The sequence below is a fragment of the Trachemys scripta genome, chromosome 9, assembly GCF_013100865.1.
Source record: "Trachemys scripta elegans isolate TJP31775 chromosome 9, CAS_Tse_1.0, whole genome shotgun sequence".
NCBI lineage: Eukaryota > Metazoa > Chordata > Testudines > Emydidae > Trachemys > Trachemys scripta.
The window spans coordinates 59,316,219-59,337,025 of NC_048306.1; the positions used below are offsets into that span (position 1 = coordinate 59,316,219).

General features: G+C 40.6%; 1 protein-coding gene across 2 annotated transcripts in view; it reads left to right on the forward strand.

Annotated features, from left to right (window-relative positions):
- Positions 1-20,422, forward strand: part of LOC117883022 (claudin-15-like) — a 28,187-nt gene extending 7,765 nt beyond the window's left edge. The window contains exons 1-5 of one of the 2 annotated variants that reach the window (XM_034781944.1): positions 3,868-4,214; positions 11,413-11,577; positions 11,748-11,829; positions 18,736-18,846; positions 20,057-20,422. In XM_034781944.1, coding sequence (XP_034637835.1) covers positions 3,998-4,214; positions 11,413-11,577; positions 11,748-11,829; positions 18,736-18,846; positions 20,057-20,156 — 675 coding nt within the window. In that variant the 5' untranslated portion in view covers positions 3,868-3,997 and the 3' untranslated portion in view covers positions 20,157-20,422. Of the gene's footprint in view, positions 1-3,867; positions 4,215-11,412; positions 11,578-11,747; positions 11,830-18,735; positions 18,847-20,056 lie in introns of those variants that run through there. The other variant, XM_034781943.1, reaches the window with a different exon arrangement.
- The last annotated feature ends 385 nt before the right edge of the window (positions 20,423-20,807 follow it).

The window sequence follows — 20,807 nt, forward strand, 5'->3', positions numbered from 1 at the left end:
TTGTTGACCCCCAAAGGCCTAAAAATAGACCCAAAGACAGTGAGGGCAATGAGAGAAATTCCAAGACCCAGCGATGTTAAAGGAGTACAAAGATTTCTGGGAATGGTCAATTATTTAGCAAAGTTTTGCAACCATCTCTCTGAGAGCTTGGAGATCCTGAGGCAGCTGACAAGTTGAGACACCTTGTGGGAGTGTACGGACCAACGTGAGCAAGCATTCCAGAAAGTAAAAGATGATTGGGAAGACTCCCATTTTGAAATATTACAATGCAGAGGAACACCTGCTGCTGCAATGTGATGCATCCAAGTCAAGTCTAGGGGTTACCAGGCTGCAAGGGGGGTGGGAATCTGGTGCATTAAAAAGCAAAGCATTGTACATGACAGAGAAGGGCTGTGCTCAAATTGAAAAAGAGTTAGCAATTCTCTTTGGAATGGAAAAATTTCACCAGTACACATACGTGGACATACAATCTGACCATAATCCTCTCAAAAGCATTTGGAGAAAGACATTACTGAGGGCTTGTCTACACTTAGAGTAATGCAGTGGAGCAGCTGCACCACTGTAGCACATAGTGAAGACACTACGTACACCAATGGGAGAGCTTCTCCTATCACTGTAGGTACTTCATCTTCCTGACAGGTGGTAGCTATGTTGACAGAAGAGCTCTCCCATCAACATAGCACTGTCTACACTAGGGGTTGTGGCAGTATGTTAGTAGAACTATGTCACTCAGGGGTGTGGATTTTGTGAGCGATATAGTTCTACTAACATTAGTTGATAGTGTACACCAAGCCTCAGTGCACCAAAAAGCTTACAATGGATGATGATGCAACTGCAGAGCTACCACATACAAGTATTGCCCTGGCAGAAATTTGGTGTTGGTGGACACCTTGAGCTGTGCATACCTGCCAGAACCCAGCAAGGAGGGGTCCGTAGAGGCAGAGGTGGTGACAGTAAATATGGTACAGTATTTATCTATCTCGGAAGATAGACTGAGAAAGATACTGAGAGGTACGGAGCAAGACAGAATGCTAGAGACATTGAAACTCATGATCTTACAAGGATGGCCAGCGACAACAGACCAAGTACCTAAAGAGGTAACACCATTCTTTCAGATAAGAGACGCGTTGTGCATACAGAATGGCATTATGTTTTGGGGAGAAAGAGTAGTTATTCCAGCAGCTTTTTCGAATGAAATTTTCACATCTGGGTATTGAAGGTTGCTTAAGGCGAGCCAGGGAGACTGTATAATGGCCAGGAATGAATGAGCAGTTATGGATGGTCATGGTAAAGTGAGTATGCAGATCTTGGGAAGACACAACAAAGCATAAAACACAAACTACCCTCTCAAGCACATGTTTGAAGAGATAAGTCTTGCACTGTGCTCTAAAGGTTAAGGTTCAGATCTCTGAGCATCAAGGAAAGCAAAATGACTCAAGGCCCTTTCATTAAACCCAAGTGATCACTGCCGCTAATATAAAAAGTGCCTAACTGAATTCAGCTGTGCCAGAGATGTGTGAGGAGAGGTAGTCTGTCAGGTAGTGAGGATCAAAGCCAATGTAGGGATAAATGACCCGGAAGTTCTCCCTCTTCTTATTTGGCAAAAACAGCAAGTTCTTCAAAAGGGATATAAGTACTGCTATAATATGTTGATCTAAAGTACCATTACTTTAAAATTGCAGAGACCCCCTGAGGCAGAATTGCAGGATTTGGTAGGATTCTCTTGAGAAGTGAAATTGTTACCACAATTTTTGACCCATACCTTACGAGGAGCAAATCCTCATGGCCATCTCAGAGCTTTAAGATTGCCTTTCAAGTGCAAAGGCACAGGTGAGCACAGCAAATACGGCAGGAAGGCATTTAGGGTATGTCCACACAACAATTAAATACCCGCAGCTAGCCTGTGTCAGCTGACTTAGTCTACAATGCAGTTTTACAACCCATTAGCCCAAGTTCCACAAGCCCAAGTCAGCTGACATGGGCCAGCCACGGGTGTTTAATTGCTGTGCAGACATACCTTTAGAGTCCCAAATCTGCTCTTGTCTAAGTCAACAGCAAAACTCCCATTGATTTTTATGGTAGCAGAAACAGGCATATAGTGTTCTAACATCCCTTTGCAACCAAACCCACCCTTCTACAGCCTAGCCACAAAATGGCTGGAGAGGTTTGACAAGCATATCTAAAAGAGCAGACGCATCTGGTTTACTAAGAATTTGTGGCACTTGTGATGTCCTTTTGGGAGTCTGTATGTAAACTTTACATAATGCCATCACTTTATAACTGTATTATATCAAGTTGCATTTCTATATAATTCTAACACAACATAAGGACCTAGTTCAGGGATCGGCAACCTTTGGCACGTGGCTTGCCAGGGTAAGCACCCTGGCGGGCCGGGCCGCAGGGCCGGCTCCAAGCACCAGCTTCTCAAGCAGGTGCTTGGGGCGGCCGTTCCGGACAGGGGCGGCAGTTCCAGGTATTCGGCGGCAATTCAGCGGAGGGTCCGTCACTCCGCCTGGGAGTGAAGGACCTCCCGCCGAATTGCCGCCGCAGATCACGATTGCAGCTTTTTTCTTTTGTTTTGTTTTTTTTGTTTTGGCTGCTTGGGGCGGCCAAAACCCTGGAGCCGGCACTGCCGGGCCGGTTTGTTTACCTGCCGCGTCTGCAGGTTGGCCGATCGCGGCTCGCCCTGGCTGCGGTTCGCTGCTCCAGGCCAACGGGGGCTGCGGGAAGTGGTGGCCAGCACATCCCTTGGTCCGTGCCGCTTCCCGCAGCCCCCATTGGCCTGGAGCGGCGAACCGCAGCCGGGGGAGCCGCAATCGGCCGAACCTGCGGACCTGGCAGGGAAACAAACCGGCCTGGACCGCCAGGGTGCTTATCCTGGTGAGCTGCGTGCCAAAGGTTGCCGATCCCTAATCTAGTTTGTAAAGAAATTTTGCTTTCTTTTCAAGGTGAGGTAGAAGCAGTTTACCACCTGTAAAAGATGGTTAACCCTATTGATATTTGCAAGCAGTTTAAGTTACTAAAGTCATTAAGTGCCAGTGCACATTTCTTCTGTGGAGCTAGCCTGGGATATGATTATACTCTTAGTCACTAGAACTCTAAAAAAATAACAACTTGTGACAAACTGAAACTTTTAATAAATTGATATTGCTATCCATATAACTGTTTTCAAATTGTGATTCAATCCTCCTGAGACTTTGTCTTATTTTGCTGTGATTCCATTAAACTTGTGTTGTCATACTTTCATTTTCCAGTGTGACTGGGATGCGGTTTCATGAGGATATATCACTTTAACTAGAGATCAATAGTCTGTAAAATATTAATGTTTACCTTTTATTCACTAACTTAACATCCTTTGAAATACTCAATATAGTAATACAGTAGCTGTCTATCTTAACTAAAATATATTTTATGATGGGATGATTTATTGTTGTGCATAATAAAGTTCCAAAAGTACATAAAGTGCTGTGTGTACAAAACAAAGTTCCAAATTGTTGAATTTACAATCTAATTTTGTCTTAAAGCAAATAATATAAGAACACTAAACTTTCAAAGCAGCAATAAAATTCCAAGTAATAGTAGCCTTATGTAAACCCATGATTGATAAAAATAAGATAGAGATTTATGAAGATCACAAAAATTTACCAATCTCAAACACTTCACAAGAGGAGTGATAGTCAGAACACTGGTTAGACTTTCTGACTCTGGATGCATGATGGGCTCACTCTGTAACTTTTAATCACAAAAAATGTTAAATAGAATTTGTAAGTTTATCAAACTGTTTCAATTAATATCTTTCCCATAAATTGCTCCCAGATATTACAGTCATGCACGAAAAGCCTTATCACTCTGTGGGTTGAGCAAAGAGCAAAGGTAGCTTCATTTTGGAGTGAAACCAGAGATAGAACAGCACGTAGTCTTCTGAAGGGAGCAATATTTGTATACACTTCATTTTAATAAAAGATAGACATAGTTGAGTGTATTAATATTCACAAACATGTCTGCTGCTTTGGAAATCACTGGCTTTCTGCTGAGCTTGTGTGGGTGGCTAATTGTGGGAGCCACTTTATCGAATAGTTACTGGAAAATCTCCACCATACATGGGAATGTGATTACAACTTCTAGCTTGTTTGAAAATCTGTGGAAAAGCTGTGCAGAAGATAGCACTGGAGTCTCCAACTGCAGAAAATTCGATTCTATATTGGCACTGCCTGGTACGTCTCTATTTTTGTGCAATATTTTTTATATAATAGAAGAATTTGTTGGAAAGAAGTAATGTCAGTTATAAAAAATCTAACCCTATATCCTGTCTAGTAGTAATGGAAGATAAAGGTGTGATGAATTGGGACTATGTCTGTACAATTTATGAATTCTGTATGAGATTATTAACCCTATATGTCTGTATCAGGCTGTAAACTTCTGAATGTGCAGCCTTTGCCTCCTCTATTGTCTGTTTGACCTTGTCTACACTGCCACATTACAGCGCTGCAACTTTCTCACTCAGGGGTGTGAAAAAACACCCCCCTAAACGCTGTAAGTTTCAGCGCCATTAAGTGGCAGTGTAGACAGTGCACGAGCACTGGTAGCTCCTCCCCTCGTGGGGGTGGGTTTTTTACAGCACTGGGAGAGCTCTCTCCCAGCGCTGGTGCCGCGACTACACATTGCTAGTGAAGATATACCCTTTGTCTCCATGTTGGGTTGAAAATTCTGAAGGTGGATGGCAAAAGAATAATAATAGAGGGTAGTTGACTCTTAAGTACCCAATCGTTGGAAATCTATTCCCTCTAGACAAAAGACTGGTGGTTCCTTTCCAAAGTAACTGAGTTAGCAGGGGGAAAGTCACCTTGGCAACAGAGTCATCTGATGGGTTTGTGCTCATGTGGGGAAGCTGACAAAGATGTCACCTGATACAGGGAATTGAAGTTTTTAAAAAGATAGAAGCTGGTCTGCTGGGGGATGTGTGGGGGGGACATTTTCTTCAGTCCATGAGGGAAAGACCACTCACTATATAATAGTGTGCATGAGGCAGGGACACCCTGCCTGCCTTCTGGGGCCCAGATGGTTCCCCAAGGACTCACAAAGGAAGGGTGAGCTAGAAATTGAGGGACATAGTAGGTTCAGGTGTTTATTGTTTTGTATGATCTGTACTCTGTGCTTTACATGATTAAGTATAAAAGAGAATAAAGGTGTTAGACTGTGCTCTGTGCATGTGTTTTAACTGCTTTACAGCTGTTGCATGCTCCTGAGAGAGTTAAACTATAAAATAGAAGTGGAGTTCTGGGAGAGGTTGTGTTTAAGTAACTGGAGTATTCAGGGGTCAGTGCCGGTTGTGAGGCATAGGGCAGGTCGGCTGAAGACCCCCATTTCTGAGAAGGGGTACAGACTCAGAATCAGTGCCTAGGAAATGTGCCAGAGAAGCCAGGAGAGGAACTAATGCTGCAGTCTGCTGAGGCTTTGGAAGCTTCATACCTTAGGGGATCCAGAGCACAGAGGCTTGGATTCTCCTTACATCAGTCCTAGTGAGTGAGCAGGAGGGGGCACTCATTGGGAACTGTGACAAAAGGTAAAATAGATATTTTTGGTCAATAATGGCTTCTCAAACTTTTGCAATAAAAAAGTCTATAAAGAAGCAGAATGTGTCAAATAAAGCACATTAGAAAAAGCTATAAAAATAATATATATCAACTCACTTAATCAGGCAAATATTCTTTTAATATGCATTTTAAACATAATGTAATCTGCTTTCTGACATCCTGTGGAAAGATAACTGGGTATTGTACCATTTCTAGCCTTAATGTGTCTTACAGTGTTTCTTTATTTTTTTCGGAGAGATATTTTATAGGCATAATCTAAATATTTCACATTAGTATACTGCATTGGGAGCTTTTTATAGGTATGAAATAGCATTTATGTCAAACTGCCTATTCAGACTAATACATTGTGTTGTGAGAGAAATTAAAAAAGCTATTAAATATTATTTAAATTAATCTGTGTATTAGAAATAGCGGGTTCTTTTCTGATTGGATTTGGTTTTAAACTTCCGAAATCTGAATTGCAGTGTATCTGAGTTAAATATGTAAATCTTCAACAAAATCTTTCTTTGTATTGTTCTAAAGTTTTAATTATGTAGTAACAACATTCATTATATTGTAAACTGCAGACATAAACCAGGTAGATTTATGTACTCTAAGGCAGCCTAAAGGCTTCTACACATGGAGTTATTCTGGAATATTCCAGAATAACTCCATGTGTGGACACTTGTATTCTGGAATAAGATTGCCTTTTTCTGGTTTAGCTTCCAAAGTGGATTAAGTTAATTTGGAAAAAGGCAGTCTTATTCTGGAATACGAGTCTCTGCACTTGAAGTTATTCCACAGTAGCTACTCCACTTTAAATTCACACTCTACTTTAAACCAAAATAAATTTCATGTGTGGACAAGCCCTAAAACATACATTCTAATCTGGAAAAGATTTTAATTACATTTTAAGAATTTAAGTTACAGTACACTAAAGATAAAAGGTAATTGCTAGGGGAGATTTATAATTTCCTTAAACTATTTTTCTCTCAGAAGCAGGTTTAAAATGGTTTGTGTAGGTTTCTTTTTACACCTCTACCCCAATATAACACGACCCGATATAACATGAATTCGGATATAACGCGGCAAAGCAGCGCTCCAGGGGGGGAGGGGCTGCGCACTCTGGCGGATCAAAGCGATACAACGCGGTTTCACGTATAACGCAGTAAGATTTTTTGGCTCCCGAGGACAGCGTTATATCGGGGTAGAGGTATATTACTTTAGCCTGAGAGGAACATAAAATGTGGTGTGAATAAACTTCTTGCATTAACAATTAGGATAATATCCATCTGTTTTCTCTCTGCAGGCTGCTTATTTGAGCATGGATTGTGTTATTATATAAATCCACCAGTGGACTGGGCCTCATAATTTAGAGCTTTTGGCTCCACATAGCATTTTATTAGTAATTATTTATATGGCACTATAAATTTACACAGTGGTGATACCAGTGGGAATTTTTTTAGAATTCCCTACCCAGTAACACAAGAGTGTTTCACTGATAAGAAGGTAAGAAAGCCTTTTGGAAGATGTGGCTTTAAAGAAATTCAGAGGAGGCAGACAAGAATATCAGGAGTGAGGATACAAAGGCAAAAGTGGGAGGAGGGAAAGGGAACTGAAGAGGATTTGATAGAGGATGAGAGCATAGTAGGGAGTGAGAGGTGGGGGTGGGGGTGTTCTAAGGGAGAAATGAGAGCAGACATATAGGAAATTTATAGGTAGGGCTTTAAAGGTGAGAACTTGAATCTTAAATTTGATGCAGTAAGAGGAAGTGAATGAATATATTCAGAGGATGGCTCTATGGTTAGACCAGCAGGAAGGGAACATTTCTTAAGCAGAGGGATGTTGGATAGCCTGGAGGGTGTAGAGTTTGCAATATTTGAGAGAAGAAAAGAGATGAAGATAGTAAGGAAAAAGTGGATTTTCCTATAACAGAGGAAAAAAGCAATAGAACTTGGAGCCAATGGATTTATGGAAGAAGAGAAGAGTCAAAGATAAGAGTTGCAAGCCTGGGAGACAGGAAGGATAGTGGAGTTGTTATGGTGACAGATCAGGAAGGTGGAGAAAAAAGGTTTGGAAGAAATAAGTAGCTCAGTTTTGGAGTTTGAGAGAGCAGCAGGACATCCAGAGAATTCCTGAAGGAGCTGGAAGCATAAGATCGCACAGATGAGGGTCAGGGTTCAGCTCCAATGTAGAGGTTATTCAGGAATCATCTGCGCAGAAATGTAACTGAAACAATGAAAATGAATGAGATCAGAGGTAGAAAGGAAAGACATCTTTGGTGATGGGCTGTTAGAGCATGGTTTTAAACAGACGCAGGAGGGATCTCTTGAAGGTCTCTGCATTGGCAGCCCTAGCTGGTTAGAGTGCCCTCTGATATCAGATGTAGCTCCCTTTAAATCAGGTTTAAAACCTTTTTGAGATCAGTAGAACTTTACTTAGTATATTAATTTTGATTTAACTTTTACCTTTTCATCTATTGTATAAGATGCCTTGAGCTTCTTTGGACACGAATACAATTATTTTTAAAGTATGAAACTTTAGAATGAAAGAAGTGTTATACAGGGTTTGAGGATTGTTCAGGAAACAAAACTGTGGAGATAAGATATCACCCAGTCAGGTGCCTAAAAGTTATGACAGCTAAAGTTTATCTGAGCAACTGTACATGGGCAATTCACAGCACAGTCGATGAAATAGTCAGTATCGAGAACAAACTAAATTTAACAATCTGACCACAGTTGATGCATAGACAAAGGGCAGGATATGGCCCAGAATCTGTATTTGTATAATACAACTCCCTGTAGTCAAAGATATCCAGATCCCTTTAACACAGATAAGGGGTTTGAATTAACTATCTTATTTTAGGCACTGCTAATTCAGAGTGCGGTGCAAAGGAGACCAACTATATTAAATTACTTATGTATTTAGCACCTGTGTTACAGCTGTAGATCAAGTATTTGTCACTAAGCAGTTAATCAGCTGCCAATTTCTATTTGTATTGGCACTTTAAACTCTAGTTTTATTATCCTTGAGTTAAGATTCAAAGTCTCTGCTTCAGATTAGTGAAGTTAATCAAGGCTTCATATAAGGAATATACTTATGGAATATATAATACAGTAGAACCTCAGAGTTAAGAACACCTCGGGAACGGAGGTTGTTCGTAACTGTGAACAAAATGGTACGGTTGTTCTTTCAAAAGTTTACAACTAAACATTGACTTAATACAGCTTTGAAATTACTATGCAGAGGAAAAATGTGGCTTTCCCTTTATTTTTTTAGTAGTTTATGTTTAACAGAGTACTGTACTGTATTTGCTTTTTTTTTTTTTTTTGGTCTCTGCTGCTTCCTGATTGCGTACTTCTGGTTCCAAATGAGGTGTGTGATTGACTGGTCAGTTTGTAATTCTGGTGCTCATAATTCTGAGGTGCTATTGTAGATAGTTTGTATCCCATCATCGCATCAAAGGAGGAGATTGAAGTAGGTAAAGAATGAACAATGCCCTGGAAAAAGAAAACTGAACAAGGAAAATAGAAAAACAAACTGAAGAGCAGATTGATGAAAAACAAGAAAGATGAGATGATGGGTCCAAGAGATAAGCTACTGGACAAAATCAGTGCAGACAGAGAATCTTAGAAGGCAAACATCAAACAATATTGCATGGAAAGAAGATGAGCTGCTCAACGAAAGGCCTAAGGATGCAGAAACTTGTTTTGCAGTATCTAAAAGGAGGATCCCAGGACCTCAAATTGTGTGATGAAGCCCCAGAAGGTGAAACTGACCAGCTTGTTTTCTTCAACCACCTCCTACAACTAATCTATTTTTGATATTCAGATTCACATTCCTTTGGGATCTTGTATGTGAAAGCACTTTGGACTAAAACAAAAATTGAATTTAATATGTTTTTGGCAAAATAAATTGAGATTCAGCTATCGCCACTGACTATTTCTTTACATACTGATCATCAGGCCTTAAAACAAGACAGGAATTAAATTGCCCTTAAAGTATAACAAATACAATTCATACACAAAGGATGCATAAGCCTTAACCTACTGGGCTTCCTTTTGTGAGTCTTACATTTTAAAAACAGGATTGGCTTGAAAGTTCAAATATTTAGCTGACAAGATTGGCTGGAAAACAAAACAAATTTTAATCAGTAACTATTATTTGCTATATACTCAACCTCAAAGTGGTTCATTCTGAATGGTTTGTGCACCATATATATTATCTAATCTTAAACATAAGTAACATATTTTCATCTAGAGTCAGCATGATGTAATGGTTAGAGTGGGGGACTGGGACTCAGATAGTCACGGAGTATCTGTGCCTCAGTTTTCCTATCTATAAAATGGGAATAATACTTAGATTTCTCAAGGTCTTTGACAGATGCCATTTATGTGCAAATTGTTGCTACTTTCTACAAAGCTGGAAGTGGAAAAACTATAGCCAAGCAAATGTTAAGCAATAACTAGGATATTGAACGGATGTCAGAAGGTCAGAGACTAAATATAAATTGAGTTGAAAAACAATAAAACTATTGTGTAAATAGAATATTGGCAATGAAACAGATTGAGGTGGCGCAATTAGCTCTGTGCCATCTCTGCTGTAGAATCATGTGCTGCAATTACTATTGATTGGTAAATTAGCTTAGTGTGTAACCTGATTAATAAATACCTTCTATAATAAAAAATTGAGAGTAACCCCTCCTGTTGTGGAATTAACTCTAGGAGCTCCATAGTTAAGGTTGTTGAGATTATTATAATGTGGTAAGGGGTGTAGTAGTAAATCGCTTTGTTAGAATATAATGTAATCATTAAACTTTACATCAGTTACCCAAAAGGTATGATTTAATACTCTGGCGAGTTACAAGTAATCCTGCTTAATACTTTAGGAGTTTGGAAGAACTAAATCTTAACATTCTTTGAGCATTGTCCATATGGATCCCTATCTTTGGTGTTACACACATCCGTGCCATGCAACCCTAAACTTTCCAGAAAGCTGTGTCTGTTCAGGCTGTGCACTCACCCATTTTATATGCCTCCAAAGGCCAGGTTAGCTGAAAATCAGGGCTAAAACTATTCATTTTATGGAAAACGATTTTTTGCCTTTTTATTGCTTGTGATTTGTTTCCTCAAGAAAGCTTGAAATAGATGTTTTATAAAATATTTATTCCCTCAAACACTTATACCCTTTAATATTCTGGAGTTTTTAGCTCAGTATTTCAGACATTTATTGCTTGTGGTTGGGAACTGGATTAAGGTGGGCAACTTGGAGGCACTTGGCAAGTTTTTTTTAAAAGGGAAGTTCAATTTGCAAGAATCTTTTTTTGAGATTTCAAGCCCAAATACCTTGGACAATGGACATCTGATAAATGCATCAGAGAATTTAAACACGAAGAGCCAGATTTCCAAGGTCTCCTCTAAATTAGTACCTACTCTTTTTCATGCATCATTTTTAACGGACACAAAAACTCACATTTGGCCTTACAACAAGCAATGGTTCATACAGTTCTGGTGATCAGATAACCAACTCACTAATTTGGATGTAATTTTTCAGGTTTACAAAAACCTCTGTCAGGTGTTATTGAAACCATTAACCCCATCACTACTAGTTAGTCCAGTTCAGCATTAAAATTCGCGACCTCATTAATTTCTTTACTGCATAAACATTCTGACTTTTAGATGCTTCTGTAAACCAAATAGCTATACCTTGTAAACTTCACTCATCATTAATTCTGATAATTATTTGTCATTTTCTTTGATGAACATGTACTTTCAAAATTGAATTTTATTAAATTACTTGTGCAGGAACTGATTTTTTTTGTCCTGCTTTTCTAATGCAGCTTACATACAAGCATGTCGTGCCCTGATGATCATTTCCATCGTCTTGGGTCTCTTGGCTACTGTGCTGTCATTGTTTGGTTTAAAGTGCACACAAGTTGGGATGAGTAATGAAAACACAAAAGTAAAGATTTCTGTAACGGGGGGAGCGATCTTCATTTTAGCAGGTAAGATACCAACATTGTGCATTGAGACTGAACTTAGGATACCATTGGTGCTCAATACTGCTTTCATGATTAGCAAACTAAGTGAAATGTACATCTGTTTTCATAATTTAAAGCTGTAGAACTATTTAATGGTTTATTTAAGTATGTGCATTTTGAATTTTTCTCCATAGGACTCTCTTCCATGGTGGCTGTTTCTTGGTATGCTGCAAGGATTACTGCTCAGTTTTTTGACCCACTGTATGGTGGAACGAAGTAAGTAAATGGACCTGTTGTACCAAATTGGTGAATATTTTTAAGATAGCATCAGTAATTTCAGTGGGCAGTTTCCTATAAGGGTTTTCCAGAACCCCGTAGTCTGTACTGATCAAGTTATCCCATCCTGCTTAAAGAAAAGTTTATCAACAACTCAGCCTTTGAAATCCTCTTTCCCACAGGATGGAGGAATTATTGCTGGTTGGGAGGACTGGGGTATGTCCTCACTTTCAAGGAGTCAAGGAATGTGCAAGGCATACCAGCCTCAAATTCTCAGTCATGGCGCATTGGCACAGAGTGTACATCCCTCTGTTCTATTGGCAGGATCTCCTGTCACTAATGCGCCATTGCATCGGCTGTCTGTAACCCTTTTGGGGCTCTTAGAATGCAGAACCAAAGTTAATGTGACATGGAGCATTTACCAGCAAGAAATCCTCCAGATTCACAGGTGTTCTTGCTCCAAAATGGCTTTTTCTTTGTTCCTTCATGCTCCCTGAAATCCAGAGCCTCTCCTATGTGGCCGCACAGAGATTTCTGAGGGAAGGTGGAACACACAGAATAGGTGGTGCTGTGGGAAGGACTTGGCTTTATTAGTAATTATTTGTATTACCATAGCACCTAGGAGTCCTAGTCAGGGACCGGGACCTCATTATGCCAGGTGCTATACAAACTCAGAAAAATAAATACAGTCCCTGCCCCACAGAGCTTACAATCTAAGTAGAATGGATACAACTTAAACTGCGTTTGGAACATCTTGGAGGCATATTCACAGAATGGCAGTAACAGCTTTGGAGGAGATGACAATGATGGACATTTTGGTATCCTGTTCTTCTGTCTAGAGAATACACAGTGCAATGATATGTGCCCTCAGACTAAATGGATTTTGGTTAAGAGTGTCTTAAAAATAGCCACCACCAAATTCGAGTATAAACCATATTACATAATAGAGTGACTTCTGCCCACCCCAAGATCCCTTTGTCTGAATGGAATATAAATTCCAAAGAAAGAACTTGAAGGTAATATATTGCCTTTTCAGAATAATATTAACAGTTTAAAATCCAGAAACATCCAGGAAAAATTCCAGGACCAATCTTACCTTTGCTCCATATCCCCACCCTTCCTCTGTCTCTAGGCTTAAAAGCTTACTTGTTGAGTATGGCAATAACCCATTGTGACGAGTTGGATCACAGAAACCCCCTTGGGAGCTGCCATCTGATGTGCCCAGACCACTTCTACCCCTGCCTTCCCTGCCAGCTCAGGACTCCAGCACCCTGTCTTGCTGAGCCAGACACTCCCGTCTGCTCCAACAAAGACCCAGGATCTGAATTACTTTCCCCAAAGCAGCAGGTTTAACTGAAAGCAGCTAACAGAAGTGTCCTTGTCTTTAACACTTAGATGCCCAACTCCCAATGGAGTCTAAACCCAAATAAATCCGTTTTACCCTGTATAAAGCTTATACAGGGTAAACTCATAAATTGTTCGCCCTCTATAACACTGATAGAGAGATATGCACAGCTGTTTTCTCCCCCAGGTATTAATACATACTCTGAGTTAATTAATAAGTAAAACGTGATTTTATTAAATACGACAGTAGGATTTAAGTGGTTCCAAGTAGTAACAGACAGAACAAAGTAAGTCACCAAGCAAAATAAAATAAAATGCACAAATCTATGCCTAATCAAACTGAATACAGATAAGATCCTCACCAGTTCCAGAATGCTCCCTTTTACAGACTAATCTCCTTTTAGCCTGGGTCCAGCAATCACTCACACCCCTTGCAGTCACTGTCCTTTGTTCCAATTTCTTTCAGGTATCCTGGGGGTGGAGAGGCTCTCTTTAGCCAGCTGAAGACAAAATGGAGGGGTCTCCCAGGGGTTTAAATAGACTTTCTCTTGTAGGTGGAGACCCACTCCTCACTTACTCCAGCAAAGTCCAGCTCCAAGATGGAGTTTAGGAGTCACCTGGGCCAGTCACATGTCCATGCATGACTCACAGTTTTTACAGGTAGCATACATTGTTTACATCGGGCTTGGCAACCTTTCAGAAGTGGTGTGCTGAGTCTTCATTTATTCACTCTAATTTAAGATTTCGCATGCCAGTAATATATTTTAACGTTTTTAGAAGGTCTCTTTCTATAAGTCTATAATATATAACTAAACTATTGTTGTATGTAAAGTAAATAAGGTTTTTAAAATGTTTAAGAAGCTTTATTTAAAATTAAATTAAAATGCAGAGCCCCTCGGACCGGTAGCCAGGTCCGGGCAGTGTGAGTGCTACTGAAAATCAGCTTGTGTGCCGCTTTCGGCACGCGTGCCATAGGTTGCCTACCCCTGGTTTACATGCTACCTTGAACGTCCTCAAGTAGACTTCTTATGTGGATTGGAGCATTCAAAGATCCATTGTCCTTTAAGTGTTTCTTGATTAGGTACTTAATTTCAACATTCTTTTCTCCAGGAACTGACCAAATGCTCTACTAAGGTTATTTAGAAGTCAAGCCAGTACACAGACAACATTCATAACATTCATAACATTGAATACAAAATGATGCATGCAAATAGGATTACTACATTCAGTAGATCATAACCTTTATGGAGATATGTTACATGGCATATGTAGCATAAAACACATTCTAAGCCTTATGGGAGGTACCGTCACACCCATGTCCATCTTTCCAGGCTATATTGTATACAGAACTATCTCCACTACCTATTAGGAAATGTTAAAGTGGATAAAGGGCAGATCTTTGGGATTCACACTTTGCAATGGACAGGCCCAAATTTGTCAGCTCATAGTATAGAGCTGTTGGTGGATTTCTTAGCCAGCTGCCTTGGTGACTGAACTGAAGGAAAGGGGAAGGCATTTGGAAGCTGGCTGGTGCATGTTTCTGAGACATTAGGAATCTATCAAGCATGGCCTATACACTGCTGCTCCTCTGAGCTTTAGGAACCTTTTAGAAAAGTAATATCTGTTAAGGTTGCATGAATGCCTCCTTGTAGCACTGGCTATTTGGAGCTGAAGCTGTAAGAAGGTGGGCAGTACTTGGCAACCTCTGTTCTTTTATTTCTTGGCTAGCTGTGGGTATATGTTGTGTTCCTGTCATCCCAATTCAGTTTAATCTATGAATTTCATTACACTCCTCTTTCTTCTTTCTTCCATTTCATGAATAAAGCTGTTACATAAAACAGATCCTAGCAGATACCTGTGGGAAAACCCCATCTCCCTAAACATTTCATTCCCTCATACTCGGGGGCAGGGGTTTCCCTCCGCGGGCTGCTCCTGCCTGCAAGCACCGTCCCCGCAGCTCCCATTGGTCGGGAACGGGGAGCTGTGGCCAATGGGAGCTGCGGGGGTGATGCTTGCAGAGAGGGGCAGCGCGTGGAGCCACATGTCCCCGCCCCTCCACGCCCCCAGGAGCCGCAGGGACACATTGGCCTCTTCCAGGAGTGGTGTGGGGCCAGGGCAGGCAGGGAGCCTGGCTTAGCGGCAGCCATGCTGTGCCACAGACCGGGAGCCGCCGGAGGTAAGTGCTGCCTGGTGGGATGCCACACCCCAACCCCCAGCTGTGAGCCCCCTCCCAGAGCCAGCACCCTGTACCTCCTCCTGGACGCCAACACTCTGTCCCAGCCCAGAGCCCCTTCCTGCACCCAAATTCCCTCTCAGAGCCCACATCCCACACCCATCCTGCACCCATCCTGCACCCCAACATTCTGCCCCTGCCTGGAGTTCTCCCTACACCCAAACTCCCTCGCAGAACTTGCACCCCTCACCCCTCTTCTGCACCCCAACCCCCTCTCCAGGCTCAGCCCAGAGCCCCCTCCCACACAGTGAACTTCTTGGCCCCAACCCAAAGCCTGCACCCCCTTCCAAACCCCTAACCCAGCCTGGTGAAAGTGAGTGAGGGTGGGGGAGAGCGAGCGACGGAGGGGGGGATGGAGGGGGACGTGGCCTCAGGGAAGGGGTGGGGTAGATCCTGGGTTGCCGTTAAATTCAAAAAGTGATCTTGGGTGTAAAAAGGCTGGAGACCACTGCTTTAGAGGATTCTCACCCATCCCTTTATAACACTATGTTGGGGTTCCACCGGGCTCTGTCCTTGGTTCTGTTCTCTTCTCCCTCTACACCTTATTTCTGGGTAATCACTCTCACAAACACAAATTCAAATACAATCTCTATGCTGACTACTCACAGTGCTATCTGTACTCTGGACCTGTCTCCCTCTGTCCAAACTAAACTCTCAGCTTGTGTCTGACATCTCCTCGGGAATGTCTAGCTGTCAGTTCAAGCCCAACCTGGCTAAACCAGAACTCCTAATTTCCTCCCTGAAATCCTTCCCGCTGTCTCCTGTCTTGTACACTGTAGACAACACCACCATCCTGCCAGTCACTCTCATCTGTAATCTGGGCGTCATCTTCAACTTGGATCTCTCTCTAGGTCCTCACATCCTGGCTGTGTCTAAATCTTGCAGATTTTTTCAGCATAACGCCACTAGGATACAGCCTTTCCTATCCATCCATACAGTTAAACTATCATCCTGCTCTTATTATCTTGCATCCCAATTACTGCAACATTCTTCTCTTTGGCCTTGACAAATGCAATCTTTCCCCATTCATATCCATTCAGAATGCTTCTGCAAAGACCATTCTCCTTACCCATCACTTTGACCATGTCACCCCACTCTTTGCATGGTTCTGACTCATCACTTTCCATGCCTATCCCCAATCTGTCTATCGCCTCTCATTCATTATTTAAAGATCAGCTCCTAATTCCAATCTGCAGCCATAGCTCACTTGTTAAATTTTTAAACAAGCACTTTTGTGCTTTCTCCCATGCCGTCCCTTACCCTTGGGAGAAGCTCCTCATAAACAACCACAAAGCTGCAGTAGAACCTCAAAGATACGAACATTAGAGTTACGGACTGACCAGTCAACAGGATACCAAGTGAAAGCGGGAGTAACCAATCAGTCAGTAACAGAGACCAACAACAACAACAACAAATACTGTCCTGTGCCTGTATTGCATCTTAAAGGTAGGCACATCTGGGCTGCCTGTCCCCACCCCCACGCATGGGGTAGCCACTAACAGCAAGACATTGGGGCTGCCAGCCCAAGGCAGCTGGAGCCAGCTAGTAGAGCAGGAGCAACACTAGGGTGACCAGATGTCCCAAATTTATAGGGACAGTCCTGATTTTGGGGTCTTTTTCTTAGATAGGATCCTATTACCCCCCACCCCCTGTCCCAATTTTTCAAACTCGCTGTCTGGTCACCCTAAGCAGCACTGGGGTCTGCACCACTTTCACTCCTTCCCCCACTCCCCTGGAGGGCGTTACACACCCTGCCTGGAGGGGGAAAGCTAGCAAACTCATGCTGGTGCTGAGTAGGGAGCTCAGCTGCTGCTGAAACCTGGCCTGGAATGTCAGCTGCTGGATCTGGAGTCCGACCTGCGCTTTGTTCAGAGTTACAAACATTTCAGAGTTATGGACAACCTCCATTCCCAAAGTGTCCATATCTCTGAGGTTCTACTGTACTTCATTATCCTCCTTCAAATTCCTCCTTCAAACTCTCCTTTGCCTTGATGCCTACAAAAACATGACAGCAGTTAGGCTGCTGGTGTGCTGAGACCACAGCCTGTCGTGCTGACCAATATTGTCTCATTGTTTCCTTGTACTCAACTATTTGTCTATATCCATCTGTTGTTTTATATTTTAATTGTAAGCTCCTTGGGGCAGGGACTGTCTTTTTTTCTGTGTTTGTACAACATCTGGCACAGTGGGGCCCTGATCCATGACTGGGATTCCTAGGTACTGAGATCATACAAATAATAACATTAAGATCTCCATTAAAAAAAGAAGGGTGATGGGTTTGTATCTGGCCTTGTGAAAGACTGACTAAACCAGTCATTCTTGACTATTTATTACTGATATTCTGGGTTAGTCCTCCTTACTGTTACCACTTGCTGGTAATACCAGGTTAGATATGAAAAATCTGGACATGAAGAGAACTCCAGATGACTACATAGAGCTAAGCTCTTCTGGAAGTCCACCATCTGTTATTAGAATATAGGGAGAAGTATAAGGGTGAAGCAATCTTGGAAAAGCTAAGGTTAGAACTGGATGAGAATTTGCATTCAGACCTGGTATGAACAGACAGAAGTTCCTTTTCTAGAAAGAAACTAAGTTTTCTACATTACAGCAAGGGTACCATATCTACAATATGCATCTATAACATTGCTGTCTTTGAAATTTTTAAGGTTGCTACTTTCAGATCAGTTCACACTTTTAACTAAACGTTTTTGGTAGGAGTGCTAGATCAGACACTAATTGCTTAGCTGTTTAATAGTCTCCTATAGTGGGGATCTGTATTGGTAATTCTGTGTAGGAGAATATTATTACGCTGAAGAGATAATACTGAGATCTTCAGATGTAAGTGGATAAGTGCAGTAAACCTTTTTTCCCCTTTTATCTTCAAGCTGTTGCTCCAGGTATTCTGTTCTCAGACACTGTAAATATATGTCCTTTATGACCAACTCTTCGGTATTTCTAAGCAATTACCTATCCCCCTTTATCTCCAGGTTGCTTATTAATTTTTGTTCTTTAAATCCCTGATTCAGCAAAGCACTTAAGCATATGCTTAAGAGGTTTGTTGATTAGAGATACAAATGCTTACATTATTGGCCACATCATCTATTATGTAACATTTAATTGGGAACTGAAACTGCCTGGTTTATAATTCTCTGCATTCTTTACCAATAATGATGCTAGCTTTTTATACAATTAGCACATCTTATAGCTAGTACAGTGTAAAATGTATTACTGCTTCATATAAAATATATAATAATATCATGGAGAAAGCTTTAAATCTTCTATGTGTGATCCTGTTGTATGATGCTTCCATAAAATCCTTCATATTCCAGGTATGAACTAGGAGATGCACTGTACTTAGGCTGGGCTGGATCGATTCTGTCTATGCTTGGTGGGATCTTCTTGACTTGTTCATGCAAAGGGGGAAAAAGAGGAAAGCACAGGTAGCTCTTTATCTTAAAGATCAAAATAAATTATATACTTCAATCAGTGCCAATTTATGCATAGAAAGTGGGTTTGTTCCCAATTATTCACTTCTGTATTGTGTAGATGCAAAAACTAGAGGCTAAGACTGTCAATTCAACACTGAATCTTGCCATAAACTTGTGATGTAAACATGTATATACTCTTTACGCCTACCCTTCTGACCTCTGACACTGGCTTGTTAAAATTTGAAATAATCAGCTTTATATTTTTTATAATTATGGGCAGTGTTGGTGCTTCTAATGAATGTACAATGGAATTGTGCAGTCAAAGAGCAGAGCTTCCTTTGTATTGGTAAAATTGCAATACAGATCTTTAACTTTTTTTTGTATTATGGCAATAGTGCTATAATTTTCTAAAATCATATATTTTCACTACCATTAAAAGAATCTAATTCCATTTATCTTGCAGAAAATAAAATCATTTTTTCCCCCAAAGCAACTGATACAGCTTAAGAAATTCTGAGATTTTTCTTGTTTCTTGTAGAAAGGTTTGTTTAGCAATATGTCAGAAAAACTAAGATTTCTGGCCGAACTACTTATCCTTTTTCATTGGAAAAACATAATCTTTATTTAAAACAAGTCAGATGTGCAGCAGTTGTCTGGGAAAAGGTTGCAGTTGTCAGAAACAGCAAAGGTCTGTGCACCCTTGAAATGTCCAAGGAATACTAGGACCAAGTACATCTAAACCACAGTTATTTTAAAAAAAGAAGATGCACAGAAGGAAGAAGCATGTTGTATGATGCTTTACTTAAACATTAGAAAAAGCTGTGTGAAAACAGCCAATGAGGGACAGTATTACGTTGAGCACGATATACTATTGCATATTGAGCCTGGTCCAAAGCTACTGAAGTTGATGGACAAATTTCTATTGACTTAATAAGGCTTTGGATCTGACCCATAATGCACTGACTCACTAATTTTCAACATGATTTTAGTAAATCCTTCAGTAAAACCTAGTGCAGAATTTAAAGCTCTGTACTAAGGGTGAGATACCAACAGCGTGGACCCAAGATAATTTTCCACTACATTCTTTATCGTATTGATTTGTGTTAAAATTTGCAACTAGCATAAATAAAGATTCCTGCTTAGATCAGTTAAACTGATTTTGTCAAAAAGCATTTGGATGCATAGTACTTAATAATTTACAGTTTGTTTTTCTTAATTACAGCGACCGCAAGTATGACTACTCCGCTGGCCAGGCAGCTCATCAGCCACGCATTTACACCAAAAATTCAGATACAGTCAGAACAGCCAAAGATTATGTGTAAACTCTTCTTTTATTTTTTAATTGTTTGTACGTTAACATCTTGTCAATCCAAATAAAAAGAGAAACTAATTTTTGAGTGTTCTAGTTCAGGCTGCAATCTTTATCTCAGTATTGAGGTTGTTATATGTTTTAGTACTTCCTTCTGGGAATATTTTGAAAATGGAAACAGTTAAGTTTCTGGAAAGATATTGCCACATGGAGATATCCTGTTCATTGACAAATCAAGCAAAACGAAGCCATAATGTATGGTGTACCCTGACAACAAACCAAGACTAATTGTTAATCTATTTTTGACTGGCTCAAACAGTGAAACTGACATGCTGCAACTAATCACAACCTAATAAAAATACAGTGTTGTAAAATTTACTGTAATTTTATTAATCCTTCAGCTTCTTATTTTTTAAAAAATGTTTTAGCTTTTAAGAGTAAATAAGAATTAACCCTTGAGTGATTTGCAGTTCTTAATTAAAGTTGTTATGGACAGTATTAATGAAACATTAATTTTATTATATTTGCACTTAAAGACATATGTTTTATTGATGTTCACATTATGTCTAGTACAGAGGTTCTCAAACTGGGGGGGTGCATCCACCTCAGGTGTCTGGAATGTATTTAGGGTGGGGTGAGAAGCTTTAGGGGGAAAAAAATTACT